The sequence below is a fragment of the Phyllostomus hastatus genome, unplaced genomic scaffold (genome assembly GCF_019186645.2).
Source record: "Phyllostomus hastatus isolate PE091 unplaced genomic scaffold, TTU_PhHast_1.1 phas_scaffold_39, whole genome shotgun sequence".
Lineage (NCBI taxonomy): Eukaryota > Metazoa > Chordata > Mammalia > Chiroptera > Phyllostomidae > Phyllostomus > Phyllostomus hastatus.
In genome coordinates, this window is record NW_025334028.1 from 10297102 (window position 1) to 10313712 (window position 16611).

A 16611-nucleotide genomic window follows, 5' to 3' on the forward strand; every position below is an offset into this window, starting at 1 on the left:
GCAGCAGTCTTGTTCTCACTGAGGAGGTCCTAGTTATGTGACCTGGTCTGCACCCTGAGCAACACTGATCTCCTGTCACAGTCTTCCTTTGGGGTTGGCGGGGGGGAAAGAGGGAGAAGATTGTAGGTACATTAGTGAGAATTCAAAGTGAACAGTCTTAAGCAATGAAGCTAATGGTAATTATCTTTCAGCTCATGTTGGCTTTGTATTGATTAGTGCTTTTCTGACCATATGATTCCTATCATTTGTTCTTTTCAATAACCTTTTGATCTGATAATAAAATAATACATGATAAAACATGAAATAACATATATTGTATAACAACAAATGATGAAATATCTGGAAAATGCTGAAAAGAACAAAAGAAGAGCAAAAAAATTTCCCAACCCTAACATTCAGAGATAACCATTGTTAAAATTGTGTATTTCAATTGAGTATCTGGCTGTCTATTTATATTAAAATTGAGAAAGATAATATCATATATAAAATTTGTATATTTCCTTTTGTGTAATAAAAAGTCATATTAAGAAATATTCTTCAAAACCTTATTTTAGTGGCTACATGTATATGTTGACACATCATCTCCAACATTTCTTTTAAAAATTTAAAAAATTCTATGCACAGTCCCTTATCAAAAATTATTTTAAATTATTTTTGTAATCACTCGTGTAACTATTGGATATATTTATTTTTTAATTAACTATGTATTTATTTTAATGTAATTTTCTTTAGCTTGTGTTTTAATTTCAGATAGTTGTTTTCATTTTTTTAAAGATTTTATTTATTTATCTTTAAAGAGAAGAAGGGAGGGAGAAAGAGAAGGAGAAAAACATCAATGTAAGGTTGCCTCTCACATACCCATAATGGGGACCTGGCCTGAAACCCAGGCATGTGCCCTGACTGGGAATCAAACCAGCAACCCTTTGGTTTGCAGGCTGGCACTCAATTCACTGAGCCACACCAACCAGGGCCAGGTTGTTTTGCCTTAGTCAGTTAAATTAATTAAGCTTTTCTTAATTTTCTTTTAATTTTTGCAAAAATTAAACATGTCAATTATTTATTTTATTTCAGAGAATATATTGTATTTCTGGGAAAGAAAACTATAATCAAGTTACAATATACAAAAGATCCCCACAAAATGTAAATATACTTTCAATTATATATAAACAAGTAAAATTCAATGATGTGACCTACTGAGTTAACTTCAAATCACAAACATTTGCGTTATTAACACTATCCACTTAAACATTGCTACCAATCGAGTTAATGTCTAAATGTTATATACAGTTTCCTAATACATTGTGTCTTTTCAGATGTGTACAAGCCCACTTTCATATAAAGCATTATTAAAAATAAAAATAAAACTGCATAGGTATATATGTTGAAGCAGAATTTAAGAATGGGAATGTATACTGGCTGTAATATAACAGGCACATAAAGACACATGTACATGCACATATATGGATTGAAGATGACAATGACATTCTCCCTCAGTGATAGTTAAATCTCAAGGCTGCTATTTAAAATTTTACCTTGAAAAGAATTTCAATAGTTAAATGGATCATTAATCCCCATAAAGGATTAACAGAGAGTAACATTTGATTCACATGGTTGAAAGTCAATATTGAGTTTATTCATTTATTAAGTCATACATTTAATGTTGTTTTTAATACCCTTTGATTTCAAGGTTGAATACCAACACCAGGCTTTTAGAACTGAAGGGTTATGTATCAGAAATCACAAATTTTTAGTTCATATCTATATAATTGTCTCCAATTGTTTTAATCATATTCTTGGCAATGAGTCTACATTCTCACTGAGACTCATAGAAAAAGTTCTTCTAAGTCTTTCCCACCTCCCTTGCTAATACACTAAGGAATGAAGATGTATATCCATGGGTGAAATGCACAGATGGGATTTCATATCTGTGATTGGCAATCTAAATGAGATTCAGGGTCAGACACACAGAACCATTGGCAGAGAATGACAAGCACATGAGAAACCGGGATAATGGCTGCTTGTGCTGATCATTCTCCTTTTTTCTCGGCTATCAGGCAGAACCACACCATAGCAGTTGTCACTCACTCTCATTACCAGGGTTGCCTCTGCCTGGGCTGGGAGTGACACAGCAGGATATTGCTGTCTGGATTGCTTACTATCTTTCAGGCTAAGACAATAATTAAAATATTCTGAGTTCAAATGGTAATAATTTGGCCCAATGCTGTAATATAAGTGGATCAGAATACAAATTAATTTGTAGTACTGTGCCATGCCAAGTGAAGGATCTTTTCTTGTCATTGAGTTTTTTCTGATGCTTATATGCCACACAAACATGCATATGCATTCTAATGTGTGACATATTTACACATACATACAGCACACAACTGTGTGTGTGTTGTGTCAAAGACAGAGAGGCTTTAAAAAAATACTTGTAAATGTGTACTATTGAGAAATTGTTCCAAAGCACTTACTAAACATAATATCTCTCAGGTCATATTAAATATAATATGTCCTTTTAGCATTTTTAAGGGTGAGAGGCAGTTAAATAAGAAAGAATATTTATAGAATTTCTCTTTTAGCTTAACACAGTGCTAGTATTTTTACTTTATTGCATTTAATTCTTATAAAAGTTTATTATATAGGAATTATAATTTTTAAATCATGATTAAACACTGTGAGTTTCCAGAAGTTATGTAATTTCCCAGAAGGCAAATAGCTAATATAAGCTAGAATTGCAATTTCATCAGGGTTTTCGGGGATTCCTAAACCTATGCTTTTCAGATACATGTTGCTGAAAGTGGTAATTGACCTACCACAGACCTAGAGCTGTAAGAACTTCATTGTTTCCCGAATAGTGAGATGTTCCTAAAATACGAGATGGCTACTTTGTTTATTCTAGAGTTTTGTAGACATTAGGGAACTTATTAGATGTGGTCCCTTGGCCCCTTCCCTGTTCCCATCCAGTAGTATTAAAACATAAAACACCAATCTAGTTATTTCTATGGTTGGCTGAATGTTATTTCACTTCTCTGACCTTTCGCTTGTTCTTTTGGATAAATTTACATCAGTGGTAGAGTAGTTGTATTTCTCAACCTAGGGCATTTGTATAGAATTCAGAGGTCACCAACTCAAATGCCTATAGCTTTCAGAGTGATGTGGGTAATAGATTAGACCATTAAAAAGAAGGCAGTATTGTAAATTGGAGTCTGCAAATTCCTCATAAAGGGGTTTAGATGTACTTTAAAACAAACAATAACAGTCTTAACAAAATAAAGCACTTGGATATGAATTAATTCAACCCTAGTCTGTATGTTTCACAACACTTAGTAAAAATTAAATGTTTGTTGATAGATTATTTGAGCACCTTAGCAGTGTGTACAATACTAAAATATTATCGGAATTCAGTCAAATACTTAATGTTCCATTTCTTGAGTTAATCCCTCTGATAGCAATACTAATCATTTTCAGAGACAGTGAAGCAATTCGGTCACTGATACTTGTCTTCAGAAATACTCCCTTAAGCATAAAGTGAGAGGAAAGGGAAACTCTTCCTCAAGAACTCATTCAAGGTCATAGATGGCTATTCCTGTTTTGTAAATGAGAAAATTTTGTCACCAGGTAAACTTAATGTGCTAGTAAAGATTTCAATAAACTAAATCACATACATCAGAAGTCTAGCATTTCAAAATTGGTGTCAGAGGTTATCAGGGGTTTTTTTGTGGGTGGCGGGGGAGTAGAAAATAAAAGAAACCATCAACCTATTTTGTGGAGACAAGACTGGGGTTACTAAAGCCCACTCTCCATTGTGAGGCCCATGGTGGGGGGAGGGTTGATTCAGCCTTGTGCCTGGCCAGGCTTGTGTGTTCTCTCCTCTTTGTTTGCTCTCTTGAAGGTGTGATCTGGGGAGAGAGGCTTCTCTTCCAGGAGAGAATGATAGGGAAGAACTTCTGGGTCAAAGTTTTTCATGTGGCCATTTCTCTTTCCTAGAACTCCCCACCTCACCCATGATGTCCTGGTGGCCTCATTGTGCATGTGCTAAGCAGCACTTTTTCAGGCAAAAACACAGGCTCTATGGACCACTTTTCCATGTTTTATTTTGCTTTTGCTGTTCTCCCTATTCAGCAATGCAGTGTGAACAGATAGGATTATGAATTAATGCAGGTCTATGGGTTGTTGCTAGGACGGAAAGGCAGGCTTTGTTTGGAAAATGACATTTGTTTTCAGTTTTCTCCTGGAAACCTAAGAGCCTTTCCTTTTTAAGCAGAATTTATTTTCCATGCTGAAACCATGGTAAATATTTCCAATTCATTAGGTAAAACCTAGTGCTGGCTGCATTGGACACAGTCTGTGCTTCAGGAAATCCCTAGGAGGCTGCTGATGGAGACTCTTCGGCTGAGCACACACTCATGTGTTACTATCTTCTTATAGGAGGCGATCGAGATCGGATGACAGCAAATCATGAGAGCTACCTCCTCATGGCGAGCACCCAGAATGATATGGAAGACTGGGTGAAATCCATCCGCCGAGTCATATGGGGACCTTTTGGAGGAGGTGAGTATACTTTAAAATCATGGAAAAACAGAAAGGTAGACTAAACCTGTTCATCCTTTCTGCCAGCTAATGTTACTATCAGCTCCTATTTCCAAATGGATTAATGTTAAAATAAATAGTAAACTATTTCATGTTATGGTTAGACACATATCTGAGTAACTGCTGGGTTTGATATGAAATAACATTAATAACCAACCTGTCATGAATATCTTGAATTATAAAAAGAGATTATATTTTTTTTTATTTTGGATTTTTCCATGTCACTAACAATAACAGTTATGAGATTGACACCTTAAATGTAGGTTAGTAAAGAACATGTAGATATGAGGATAAAAAATTGACTAGTAGCTTTGGAAGAGATCACAGCCTGCTAGAAGCTCAATGATATAACAACGAGGAATGGCAGAGCTTTGAATGAAATTCTGATGATTACTGGAATGAAAAAATGCATTGAGATCAGGGAAGTATTTGTGGATTTGATAAGTTGTAAAGAGTCTTAGTTCATACAGGGTTGAAGATTCATTAGGTGAAAAATAAACTAAATGGTGCTGTGAGTAGAACTAAAAGGAGGAAGTAAGGGTAACAGATGTGGTCCTTGTCTACTAAGGAATATAAAATAGAATAATATAGACAGAAAAATCATTTAAAGTAAACATTCCATAAATGGAACCAACTAAATAAACTCCAAAATATTCATTTGTGACCAACATTGTAAGACTAATTTTTATATTGATGTATTTTAAATAAATTTTATTAAATCAAATTCATATTTAGTGAAACAATTATGATTTACATATTTATTTTATATTCTCTTAAGTGTATTGTCAGCACCCTGTATGCAGAAGTGAACTTTCTTTCCCTTAACATAGCATAGGCTTCTTAGACTGACTGGCCACTTTACATCATAGAAAAACTTCGAAAGCTTTGCTTATAATTTGAAGTTAGGTTCCAGTTAAAATAGTAAAGATTCATTGAAAGCATGTTGATATTTTACCAAGTTAATGATACACATCTGCAAATTGTTTGTTTTTTAGCAATACCTTGTTCTGGGAGAGAAGTTGGTTTCTACCCAGGGTGACCATTCACCCCAGTCTGCCTGGTAACAGTCTGGTTTACAACTCTTGTCCCAGGCTAATGATTGGTAGTGCTACCTTTTACTCTCACAGTGTTTTAGTTTGGGTGACAATGTATATGGTCACTGCACTCATATACTAAAATGCCTGGTAAGTCACTATGTAAAACATTTGCAAAGGCCCATGGGGCTCAAATCTCTACCCCAGAGCCTTTTCAGAGGATTCTTCACATCACTGTCCACAAGACACCTACTGACCTGCTAGAGGTTTGCTGGTACTTCCAGGGCCATGGATTTGTGGGGAGCCTGAGATATGTCTTTCAAAGTTTCTGCTGTATCTAAAGAACTTCAAAAACCACAGGGGAGCCTTAGTTAGGAGCTTTCTGGGCTCCTTAGTTCCAGAGAATCCTTCATATCTGCTGAAAGAGGTATTTTTGTTGAGTGATTACTTCCATCAAACGTCCTTTTTCTCTCTTTCCTCCTCCTCTGTCTGTCCTTTTCTCAAGAAAAATGAATGAGATTTAGTAAGCGTCACCAAATCAGTGACTGTAAGAGGTCCTACCAACCCAAGAATATTAGAAGCAATCTAGGCAAAAGCTATACATGAATCTTCAAATTTAGGACCTTGGAAGGTGTACTCTAGTAGGTGATTAGTTTGTATACTTTGTCCTATGGAATAGCTTCAGGGATTTGCAAATGCTTGATTGATATTTACTTTTAAAGAGAGATATTTTGGCATAGAGTACTTATAATAGAAACAATGCTCCAAGAAATAAGTCTTCAGTTCTCTTAGTTTAATTGAAGAATATTATGAGATTGCGAAACAAGCATATTTTACTTTTTAAATTTTTATTTATTAATTTTTTGAGAGAGAGACAGAGAAAGAGAGAGACATTGATTTGCTTTTCCACTTACGTATGCTTTCATTGGTTGCTTCTTGTATGTGCCCTGACTTGGGATCGAGACCCTAACCTTGGTATAACGGGATGGCACTCTAACAACACAGCACTGGCTAGGGTGTACAAAGCAAGCTTTTAAAACACTCATATAATTTTTAAGAAATCCTTTGTGATTTACCTAAAAATTGGAATTTTCTAAAGTTAATATAGAATATAGAACTGAACTAAATATTGACACTGAACAAAGATTCCAAATGTCACACATATTCATGGGTGACAAATGTTTGTATTAATATAGCAATTTCCACCCCCCACCATGCTCATTTTTTAAAGAAATATTATAAATATGAGCTTCAAATAATAAATTTATATAACTGAAAACCCTCTCACTTATCTTACATATTAGAATTTCACTTAACATTTTATTGAAAGTAAGTTTTCCACTGATTAAGAGTATTTTAAAACCACTGTTATAGTTCAATCCTGCATTTCATGGCTTACCAGGAGGAATAACTTAACAAGCATCATACTGTGGGTAACAGAAGCAGGAAGAAGACCCAGGTCTTCTGACTTGTGAGCTTCCTCCTGATTTTTAGCAAAATAGTGTGATCTATTACTTCCACTTAGGGGTAAACAAAAAATACAAGTCCATCCCTTAATGACAGTATAGTTTTTATTACATGAAAAACAAAACCTTTTTAAAGTGTGGTGATTAGCATTAAGACAGTTTTTCTAGTCCTTCAAAAATACCAGAATTGACACCATCAAGAAAATGAAAAAGCCCACAGAATGGGAGGAAGTATTTGCAAATCGTATATTGTATCCAAAATATATAATAAACATAACTCAATAATAAAGACAAATCAAACTTTTGACCCAATTTGAATTAACTGAAAATAGGCAAAGAATCTAAATAAACATTTCTCCAAGGCAAATACACAAACCAATAAGCACAGGAGAAGATGCTCAATCCAAAGGTGGCACACAGTCATCGGTAAGCAGGAAACTGCAAGTCAAAACCACAATGACATACCATTTCACACACACCAGGATCACCAGACTCAAAAAGTCCAATAATAATGAGTATTGGCAACAATGTGTATAAATCAAAAACCCCTACATTACTGATGGACATGTAAAATCATGCAGCTCCTTTGAAAAACAGTCTGTCAATTCCTCAAATAATTAAACACAATTACAACAGGACCCAACATTTGCACTCCTAGGTACGTACTCAGTAGAAATGAAAACATATTGTATGTCCACACAGAAACTTATACATGAATCTTTCTTTATAGCAGCATTATTCCTAATAGCCAAAACACTCAAATATTCATCAGCACACAATGGATGATCAAAATGTAATAATCTCCATGAAATGGATCAGTAGTCAGTCAGAAAACAGAGTAAGATACCTACCCATGCTACAACATGAATGAACTTGGAAACATTATGGTGCTTAGTGTAAGAAGCCAGTCACAAAAGACCAGATATCACATGATTTCATTCATATTAACTATAGAACTGGGAAATCTATAGAGACAGAAAGTAGATTAGTGGTTGCCTAGTGCTGGAGTGGAGGAATAAGAAGGTGGTATGGGGAGAGAGAACCAAAGATATTTTTTGAGATGATAACATTTTCTAAAATTAACTGTGATGATGGTTTCATATATCTGTGATAGTATACTAAAAACCATCTAATTATAAAATTTAAATGGAGAAATACATGATATATGAATTACATCTCAATAAAGCTCTTTTAAAAAGTTCCTGAACTGCCATAAATACCTTACATAAGAGAACACATTTCCCCTCCTGTCTTTGTCTGAAACCCATGACCTGTGAACCCTAAATAAAGACCTCCTGGCTTCTAGCCTCCATCCTACCACTCAGAGATGTTTGCTGTTATTGATTAAATGGCACTTATAAAGGCATTTAGAAGGTCACATATCTCCCTGATGTCTCCATTTCTGTATGCCGCCTTTGGATATGTTTTAAATGTGTCTATTCCAGAGAAGATATTTCATTGTGTGTACTGTAGTTTCACAAGCTGTGCTTTTAAAAAGTTAAAGTTTTTCATAAGGTACCTGAGTTTCCCTTTGTTCAGCTCACATGTTCATGTAAAATATCCCCTCCTTACCCCTCTAATAGGAGACATTTGATTAAAATAAATGAGAAACCTGAGGAGCTTACCTAGCTTTTTCAATCTCTAGATATTAAAAACTGTTAAGGGAAAATCATAAAATGTAGAGCTTTTCTTTTTATGAAATAAGGAAAACTTAGACAACAAGCCATCTGATGGGGGAAGGGAACCAACAGAAATGCGTAAAGTAGACCTCCTCTTTAATCATCTAGCCTGATAAAGTTTGGTATTGAACTTAGATGCCTCAGCTTTGTGTTATCTGCTTAAAACCACCTGTAAACCGTTGCTTCCCTATTAACAATGCTGAAAGGCACATCATTTTTGCCTAATAGATCCAAAAGTTAGGATGTCAAAAGATTTATTTAGCTTTGGAAAATTTAGGGGGGGGTTGTGTGTAGAAGTGCCTCACCCAGGATCTGGGGAGAGTGAGAAGCCATTAATTGTTCCTGAGATCTGAGTGGTTAGCCTAACTTTAGCTACCAACAAAATTGGGTTCTTCTTGCATATTTCTGGCTTCTTATGAAAAGAGTTGAATCAGAGACCTGTCAAGGCAGTAAAAATACTGAATATGAATAATCCTCGTAATGAATAATTGCATGTGGGCAAGCAGGGGTTAATTAAGAGGCACAGTGGTCTTGCCTCTGACATGGAACTGCTGTGTGACCTTGGAGAAGTGACCTCATCTTTAGTTTCCTCACTTGTGAAATAAGAAAATTGGACAGAACTACTCCAGCTCCAGTCTGATTGAGTCCTTGTGTTCTCTCCTACCAATGCTGAGGTCAGTGAAGTGTTCTGCAGGCCAAGCTACCTCCCAGCCCCAGCCCAGCCCTGCCACTGTCTTCACTTTCTTAGCTGCATGCTGTGATGTGGAGCTAAAAACAATGTTTGAACTGTGGGGCACAAATAACTAGAAATGATCTTTTCAGTGACAAAATATCCCTATCTGGGCATGCTAAGCAGGGTAATGATGTTTCTCTAGGGAGTGTCTTTTTAGTATTCCTCACAGTTTTGGAAATCTGCTGAATGGCTGAGAAGGAACACAGAAGCCTTGAGGGTCATTTGGGGTTAAAGCATTGGCATTCCCAATCTGCTCATGGAACAGCCAGGCGGATGAATGATTAACCCAGTGAGTCAATTGCTCAGTTAGTTGGACTGAAAGGGTCGGTGGACATGGGGGCTGGGTGCAAAGAGTGCATACAAGAGCAGGAGAGAAAGTTGAAAACAAGATTGGCTTTCAAAACATAATCAGAGAAATTATATATATACTATACTCATATGCATATATATATTTGTATGCATATGAATGTAGTTGACTTGTGGTTTTACCTGCAGGTTTTCTGTTACTAAATTTAGATTGTTTTCTATTTCACGGACAGAAATGTACACAATTATACACATGCATGTTTTAATGAACATTTAAGTCAGCACTCACAAATAGATTCAATCACAAAGTATGTTTTTAAAAATTGTGTACAGGAAAAGAATAATTGCAGGAAGGAAGGGGCAAAAAGTTTGCCCCCTTGGGGATGCTTTGGGGCTGTTTGGATTTCTAGAGAGGCCAAGGCAGCTGGTTGTAAAGGTGCTGCGCAGACAAGAGCCCGGAAGTCAACTCAAAGTCAAACGAAGGAAAACGGGTTCACACCGCTGAGTGGCCCTCTCCCTCCTCCCCTCACACCGTTGTGACTGCACCTGCGGCATGTGACCAGCGGGCACTGGAGGCAGCCGTAGCCTTGCCAGCTCCCGCCCAGCTCTTCATTGAGAAAAGAGAGCAAGCGCTGGAGGAGGGGAGAGAAGCTCCCTGCAGATCCGCCTCCCCCAAGATCCAAGGAGTCTCCAGGAATAGGCACTCGACTCTTCTGACGTGGCGATTGCCTCGGGAGCCCGGGAGTTTGAAGACAGAAGGGAAAAGGGAGGAAAAGCCTGCAGAACATCAAAGGATGAGGGGTGCTATAAAAGGAACAGGGGAGACCTTTGAAAAGAATCTATCATGCACCGAAAAGCTTTCTGGAGAAGGTGCCATTATTCGCCTCCCCTGTTGCTCAGATGAAAGGAACCAGCAAGAACGGTCCTGAAGTATTCCTCAGGGTCCTTTTTGTCATTGTTCTTCTATCCCCTTGTACATGGCTATTTGCTGACCTTTCCAGAAGAATCTCAGTGCCCCCAGTTCCAGCTGAGAAGACAGTTCTTAATAAAAAACAAAACAAAACAATTCCTGCTGTTTGGGAGGTGCAGCTTGCTTGCTGCAGTTCTTTTTGCTGTGACATTTTGGAATGTCTGCAGAAACTTTAAAAAATCCTTTAAAAACTCTATGGATTAGGCAAGAGAAAAGGAATTTTTTTTTGCAAAGAGAAGTAAATGAGAGATGGTAAGTTACCCCTGTTTCAGGACTTGGATGATAAAAACCTACGAGTCCTAGGAATCAGCACTTCCAACCTAACAAATAAACAAACATGAGGAGTGGCTGTGAGCTGTCGTGCAAAGGCAGGTCTTAAAGGAAGCCTGAAACTGTCAGAACTTTGGGCCTATATGATGCCTGAAGACCGAAATATGGGGGGACGCCCCTCAGGTGCCTTAGCATCAACTCCTTTCATTCCCAAAACTACATACAGAAGAATCAAACGATGTTTTAGTTTTCGGAAAGGTAGGTAGATGATGTTGTTAATGTCCTTTTAAAAATATACATATATTCTTTGATGCTTTAAGGTCAGTTTATGCTCAGCTAAAATGGGAGTTTGGAAATCAAGAAATTAGAACTGTACTAAAGTGATTTGTGTGTGTCTTTGCTTATCTATACAGATTTTTCAAGGTCTGTTTTTAAATTGATCTGTTTATTACTATCTGTGAATATACTAGGTGGGTGGGGTTTAACAAAAGGTGGAATCCCCTTGACTGATGGAGAAGTAAACAAGCTTACCATTCTGACAGGAGGGCCAAGGTACCTCGGGCTGTTCCCAGACCCAAATCAAGCAGCCATGTTGTCACCCATTGAAATGGGTCCCTCTCACATCCCTCTTCTGTTCACCCATCACATCTGTTTGGATCTGGCTGCCTGTGCTTACCTCACCTTCCCTGCTAAGAAAATGTTAATATCTAGTTATTGGTAGTGATCCTTTACAAGAGGCTTTCAACCACAGTGAATGACACCAATTAGAAGTAGAAGTCACCTTGACTTCCCAAATAGGTGGCATTGGGAGAAGCCAAAGATAAGAACTATCAGGAACAAGGGGTGGGGAAACATAACAATTTATGATCAATAAAAGAAACTAAGGCATTTCTGAATTAATTTATCTAAGGAGAGTTATAGAATATGGCATAGATAAAGTGAATGTTTTTAGAAAATGTTTATGTGTCAAAATATTTTAAAATTTTGCTTTAATATGGGAATAATTAAATAGAATGATTATCTAAATTGGAACTAGATAATTATAATTTTAATGTCATGTACAGTGTGCTAATTTAATCAGGAGCTGATCTGAGTAACATATAAAGGTCATTCCTTCTCCCTTTTTTATTTGATCTGCCACCTATTAACCCTCTCTACTTAGCAACCAACAACAAAAAATAAGAACAAAAAAATAAGAAAAACCATATAAAGAAAAATATAGTGGGAACTTTTTAAAACCAAGCCTTGTTTTTTCTGAGTCTTTCTCTTAGAGCATCTGCAATCTGGCTGTGATCATTAGCATATATTATTAGCAAGGAATTCAGGTGTTAGTTTTTATTCCTCTCTCACCCATGTCTCACATTTTCTAAGTCTATAGAGATTTCAGAACAGGGTTTTAGAGCACTGATTAGGATTACTGTAAAACTGCATCACTGATAGAGAAATAGACTGACAGAAATTGAAAAGGCCAGGAACTAATTGCTTACAAAACATTCCCTCTTCTGCTTCCCCCACCCCTCAGCAACTAAATCAGGTTTATCTAAACACTAGAGACAATCTACATTTCTGGGTTTTTGCTGTTTATCTGTAGTATGAGATGTTTGGGGGACAATTAATATATCTTTGAAGCCCAGAGCAAGGCCTTTATTACCTTTTCCATGTTTTCTCCTTCAATAGGAGAGCACAGCAGATCTGCCAGCATCCTGGCTAGCACTGCTGTTCCTAATGCCCTCTCCCCTTCTCCTTAAATACCACCAAGGGAAGGCAGCATCTGCAAAGACAGTTCCCATAGGCTGGCAAATGGCAATAACTGGAGTGGGGAGCAGCTTCTGTCTATCATCTCCTGTGGCTATTTTTACAGATTTGTCCTTTCCTCTGCAAAGGCACAGTAATCTGAGGAATGTTCAGCATTTGAGTCAAGGATTAACAGATTTTTAACCCACAAAGCAGCTGTATTCTGCTTTCTGTCAGAACCATAAAGAAGAGGAGATGCAGGAAGCATTCAGCTGTTGTAAGTTCTCCTTTCTTTTCGCCAGAGCCAGTCGGTGCACACCAGCCTGTCTCAGTTACTGGCTGCAGGACCACAGTGACACGCTGGGGCTCTAGGAGGAAGGCGCTCCAGCTGCCTGCCGCAGTGCTGTTTCCTTGCTGCCCTAGTTATTCAGGGCAGCAGCAGCAAGAAGCACAGGGTGTTTCTGTCTTTATTTAAGGTCTGGCACAGAAAAGAACGAGGTTTTCTTTCAACCCTGGATTTCTAAACCATGCCACCTTAAGAAGAGAGGGTTCTTGTGTGCTTTGTTTAAACTTCTGGGTTCTCAAGGAGTTCAAGAAGTGGATCTGGGTTTCTGAGTTCCTCTCCCAAGCCTGTTGGACAGCATCGGCTTAAATCATTTCAATGAAAGCAAAAGGGAGAGGGCAGGGATTGTGGAAAAACACCCAGAAGTAGAAAATGGTGACGTGTCTGCTTTTCCTGATCCACATTTAAAGGATATTTTTTACTGCTGTCAAGGGTAGAGGGGCAGAAGAGACTCACTGCTTTAGAATGCCCTCAGAATTGAAGTGTAGGGTTGAGGTGGTTCCTAGAGGCCTGGTGGTATTGGAGCTTGAGTGCTTTGAAAGCCATAATTCACTTCTCAGGGCTCCTTTCTCTTCCAGAGTGCTTCTGTCCTTTATTGCCCTGTCCCTCTCTCTTCTTTTTTTTAAGCACTAATAAAGCTCACCGAAAATGTTTTCCCAGTGGTTTTAAAATTCTAGGAAACACGAAACACCTATTAGGCAGAAAGCTGGGGATGGTAGTGCTCTTTATATTCTGGTGAGATAAAGATCACAGTACATTTTTACTCTCTTCATTTTGAAACTATAACTTTTTAATCTCTTTAAGACTAATATTTAATACATGGAACACAACCATTCTTTTGATTACCTAGGAGTAACACGTGGGGTCCTGAATGTCAGTGTTTATTGCTAGTTTTAATAGGTTAGCTGGTTTAAGGTTAGTGTGACCATGAGACAGACTAAAGTATATTTTTAAACCTGAACCTTAGGGTTTTTTTTCCCTCTCCTGAGTTGCCCTGTTCCTGGAGATAAGCCATCATTCATTTCCCATTGTATACATAACTACTATACATAACTACTTAGCTTCTTCCTTCTTTATATACTTTTAGCTCCATTTCTATCTTAGTCCTCTGTGTCTCTATTGCACACAACATACTTTAACCTAAAAAGTGGCTTTTCAAGACAGCATCCATCTTCACTTCTTGTCATCCCCAACACCCTTTACAAATTTTTACAACATATAGTCTATTTGGAAATCATTGCCTAATAGGTATTCCTAACCAGTACTGTCAGGCAGTGTTCCACAGCTGAAAAGTTTTTGAGTCCCAGTTGTTCCTAACTGTATTTATAATACAATGATCAAGACCTTCTAGCCAATTCCAAATATTTCCTAGAGAATAAACTCTAATTCCCTAGACTTCCTCACTCTTTCTCCCTAAATATATCTTCTATGCAACCTCTTTGCTTTTGTTCACTGTGCCCTCTCTGCTATGATGCTCTCTGCTGTGTTGTCTGTCCAAACTTCACATTTCCTCCAGGACATTGCTGGCTGTCATTTCTTCATCCATTATACTCTTTACCCTGTAGCCCTGTATTTTATATATGCTGCCACTTTGCCGCCTTGTCTTCATAGGAATCTTAAAGTGCTGCATGCATGTTTGTAGTCAAAAAGACAAGTATTCACTTCTTTTCAAAGTAAAGAATGCTCAGTCAAGGATTCAAGATTTATGGCAAACTGGTGAATTATAGTAGATTCTTATCTGTCTTTCCCTGCTAGTCTATGGGCAATGAGGAATTAAAATGCCTTTATAATGTTGTTGGATAAAACCAACATGTTCTTTAATGGTTATTGTATATTATGCATGTTATAATCACATTTATGGACATTGATTTAGTCAATAGAATGCTACTATCCAAATCCATATAATTTTATATGGTGATGTAAATAAGGAACTCATTAATTTATATATCCCAGTGTTATAGAGCATCTACCAAGTGATGCTGGGGATAAGTTCATGGACTCCTTAGGGATAAAGAAACATAGATAAATAATTTCTTACTCTGTGATAAGTACTATACTGAGTTATGGACAAAGTCTGAGAAGCCCATGAACAAGACTGACGGGCTCATTTACAAAGGCAGTGCTTTCCCTGCACTACACGAAATCACATTTAGTCTTTGAAAGTTACGAAAAGACATTTTCTCCTGTGTGATCCTAAGAGAGTGGTCAGCACTCTGAAAAAAATATCTCTGAATTGAATTAACATAATATGGGGGGAAGAGGAAGACTTAGAATTATATGAACCTACATTTGTACCCCAGATCTGCCACTATCCAAATGTGTGACTTTAGGTCACCTAGCATCTCTGAATTTGTTTATAGAAGAGAGATCTCCTTGCAGAATGTTTGTGAGTGTCAATTAAAAAAATGCATGTAAATAGCATGGCCTGAGTGCAAATGGTATCTATAATTACTCTGCTGGTCTTAGATCTAGGCCATTGGGTCACTATGTTCACATTATTACATTAATTTTTCCAGGCTTTTATTTTTCTCCTTCCTTTTCCACTCTAACTACAAAAAGTATCAAGATTCTGCAAAGTATTCACTGGTTATTATAGATTTGAGTTCCTTAGTTTAAGTGTTCTATCGTATGATTTTTTGGCTACTTATAAAGTATAGTGACAACTGAAGTAAAACTTTAGCCATTTTTGTTTCTGTACTAAATAGAATGCCTTTTATTTTGGTTTGTCCGTTTGTCATGGATGAATGTTCATTTTTAATTGAAAATTATTACAGTCCTGGTGGTCCCAAGACTTATTTCATTACCAGGGTTGCAGTAAGCAGAAGGATGAGTAAAAGCAAATTCTCTCTGTGGCTCAGCACATGATATCTAGGGAGGCAGAGAGAAGAAACTCTGAAAAATAACTGATAGCTAAGGATTGGAGTTATAACATAGAAGTGTTTAAACTTCTGGCTTTTCATCAGCAAACCAAGGATTTTTTTTTCAAGTCTTTATAGAAATCAATGCCACAACCTGTGAACTATTGATGAGTTCCATTTTACTTTGAAGTTATTCATATACTTCCTATAATTGAGGAGGTAAAGTACTTCGCTTTAACAAACTCATTAATTCCACAAATATTTACAGAACAGTCAAGTCTTACCCACTTTAGTATTAAGTCCCAGGTATGGAAGCAAGAGAGTTTGCCTATGTGTCCTAGTTCGTTCAGGCTGCCATAACAAATGCCATAGACTGGGTAGCTTCTAAACACAGAAATCTATTTCTCACAGTTCTGGAGGCTGGAACTCTGACACCGGGCCAGCATGGGGTTCTGATGGAAGCCCTTCTCCAGGTTGCAGACAGTCAACTTCTTGTTGTGTTCTCACATTACAGAGAGCCTCTGGGGTCCCTTTGTAGAGGCACTGATCCCATTCATGAAGGCTCTGCCCTAATGACCCAATCACTTCCTGAAGGCCCGGCCTCCTAATACCATCATCTCAGACCTTA

General features: G+C 37.4%; 1 protein-coding gene across 9 annotated transcripts in view; it reads left to right on the forward strand.

The window, feature by feature from the left end:
- Nucleotides 1–16611, forward strand: part of ARHGAP24 (Rho GTPase activating protein 24) — a 478629-nt gene that overhangs the window by 410085 nt on the left and 51933 nt on the right. For 6 of the 9 annotated variants that reach the window (XM_045820118.1, XM_045820120.1, XM_045820122.1 and 3 more), the window contains one exon: nucleotides 4429–4551. In XM_045820118.1, the coding sequence (XP_045676074.1) occupies nucleotides 4429–4551 (123 nt within the window). Of the gene's footprint in view, nucleotides 1–4428; nucleotides 4552–10350; nucleotides 11307–12941; nucleotides 13060–16611 lie in introns of those variants that run through there. The other 3 variants (XM_045820121.1, XM_045820127.1, XM_045820128.1) reach the window with 3 other exon arrangements.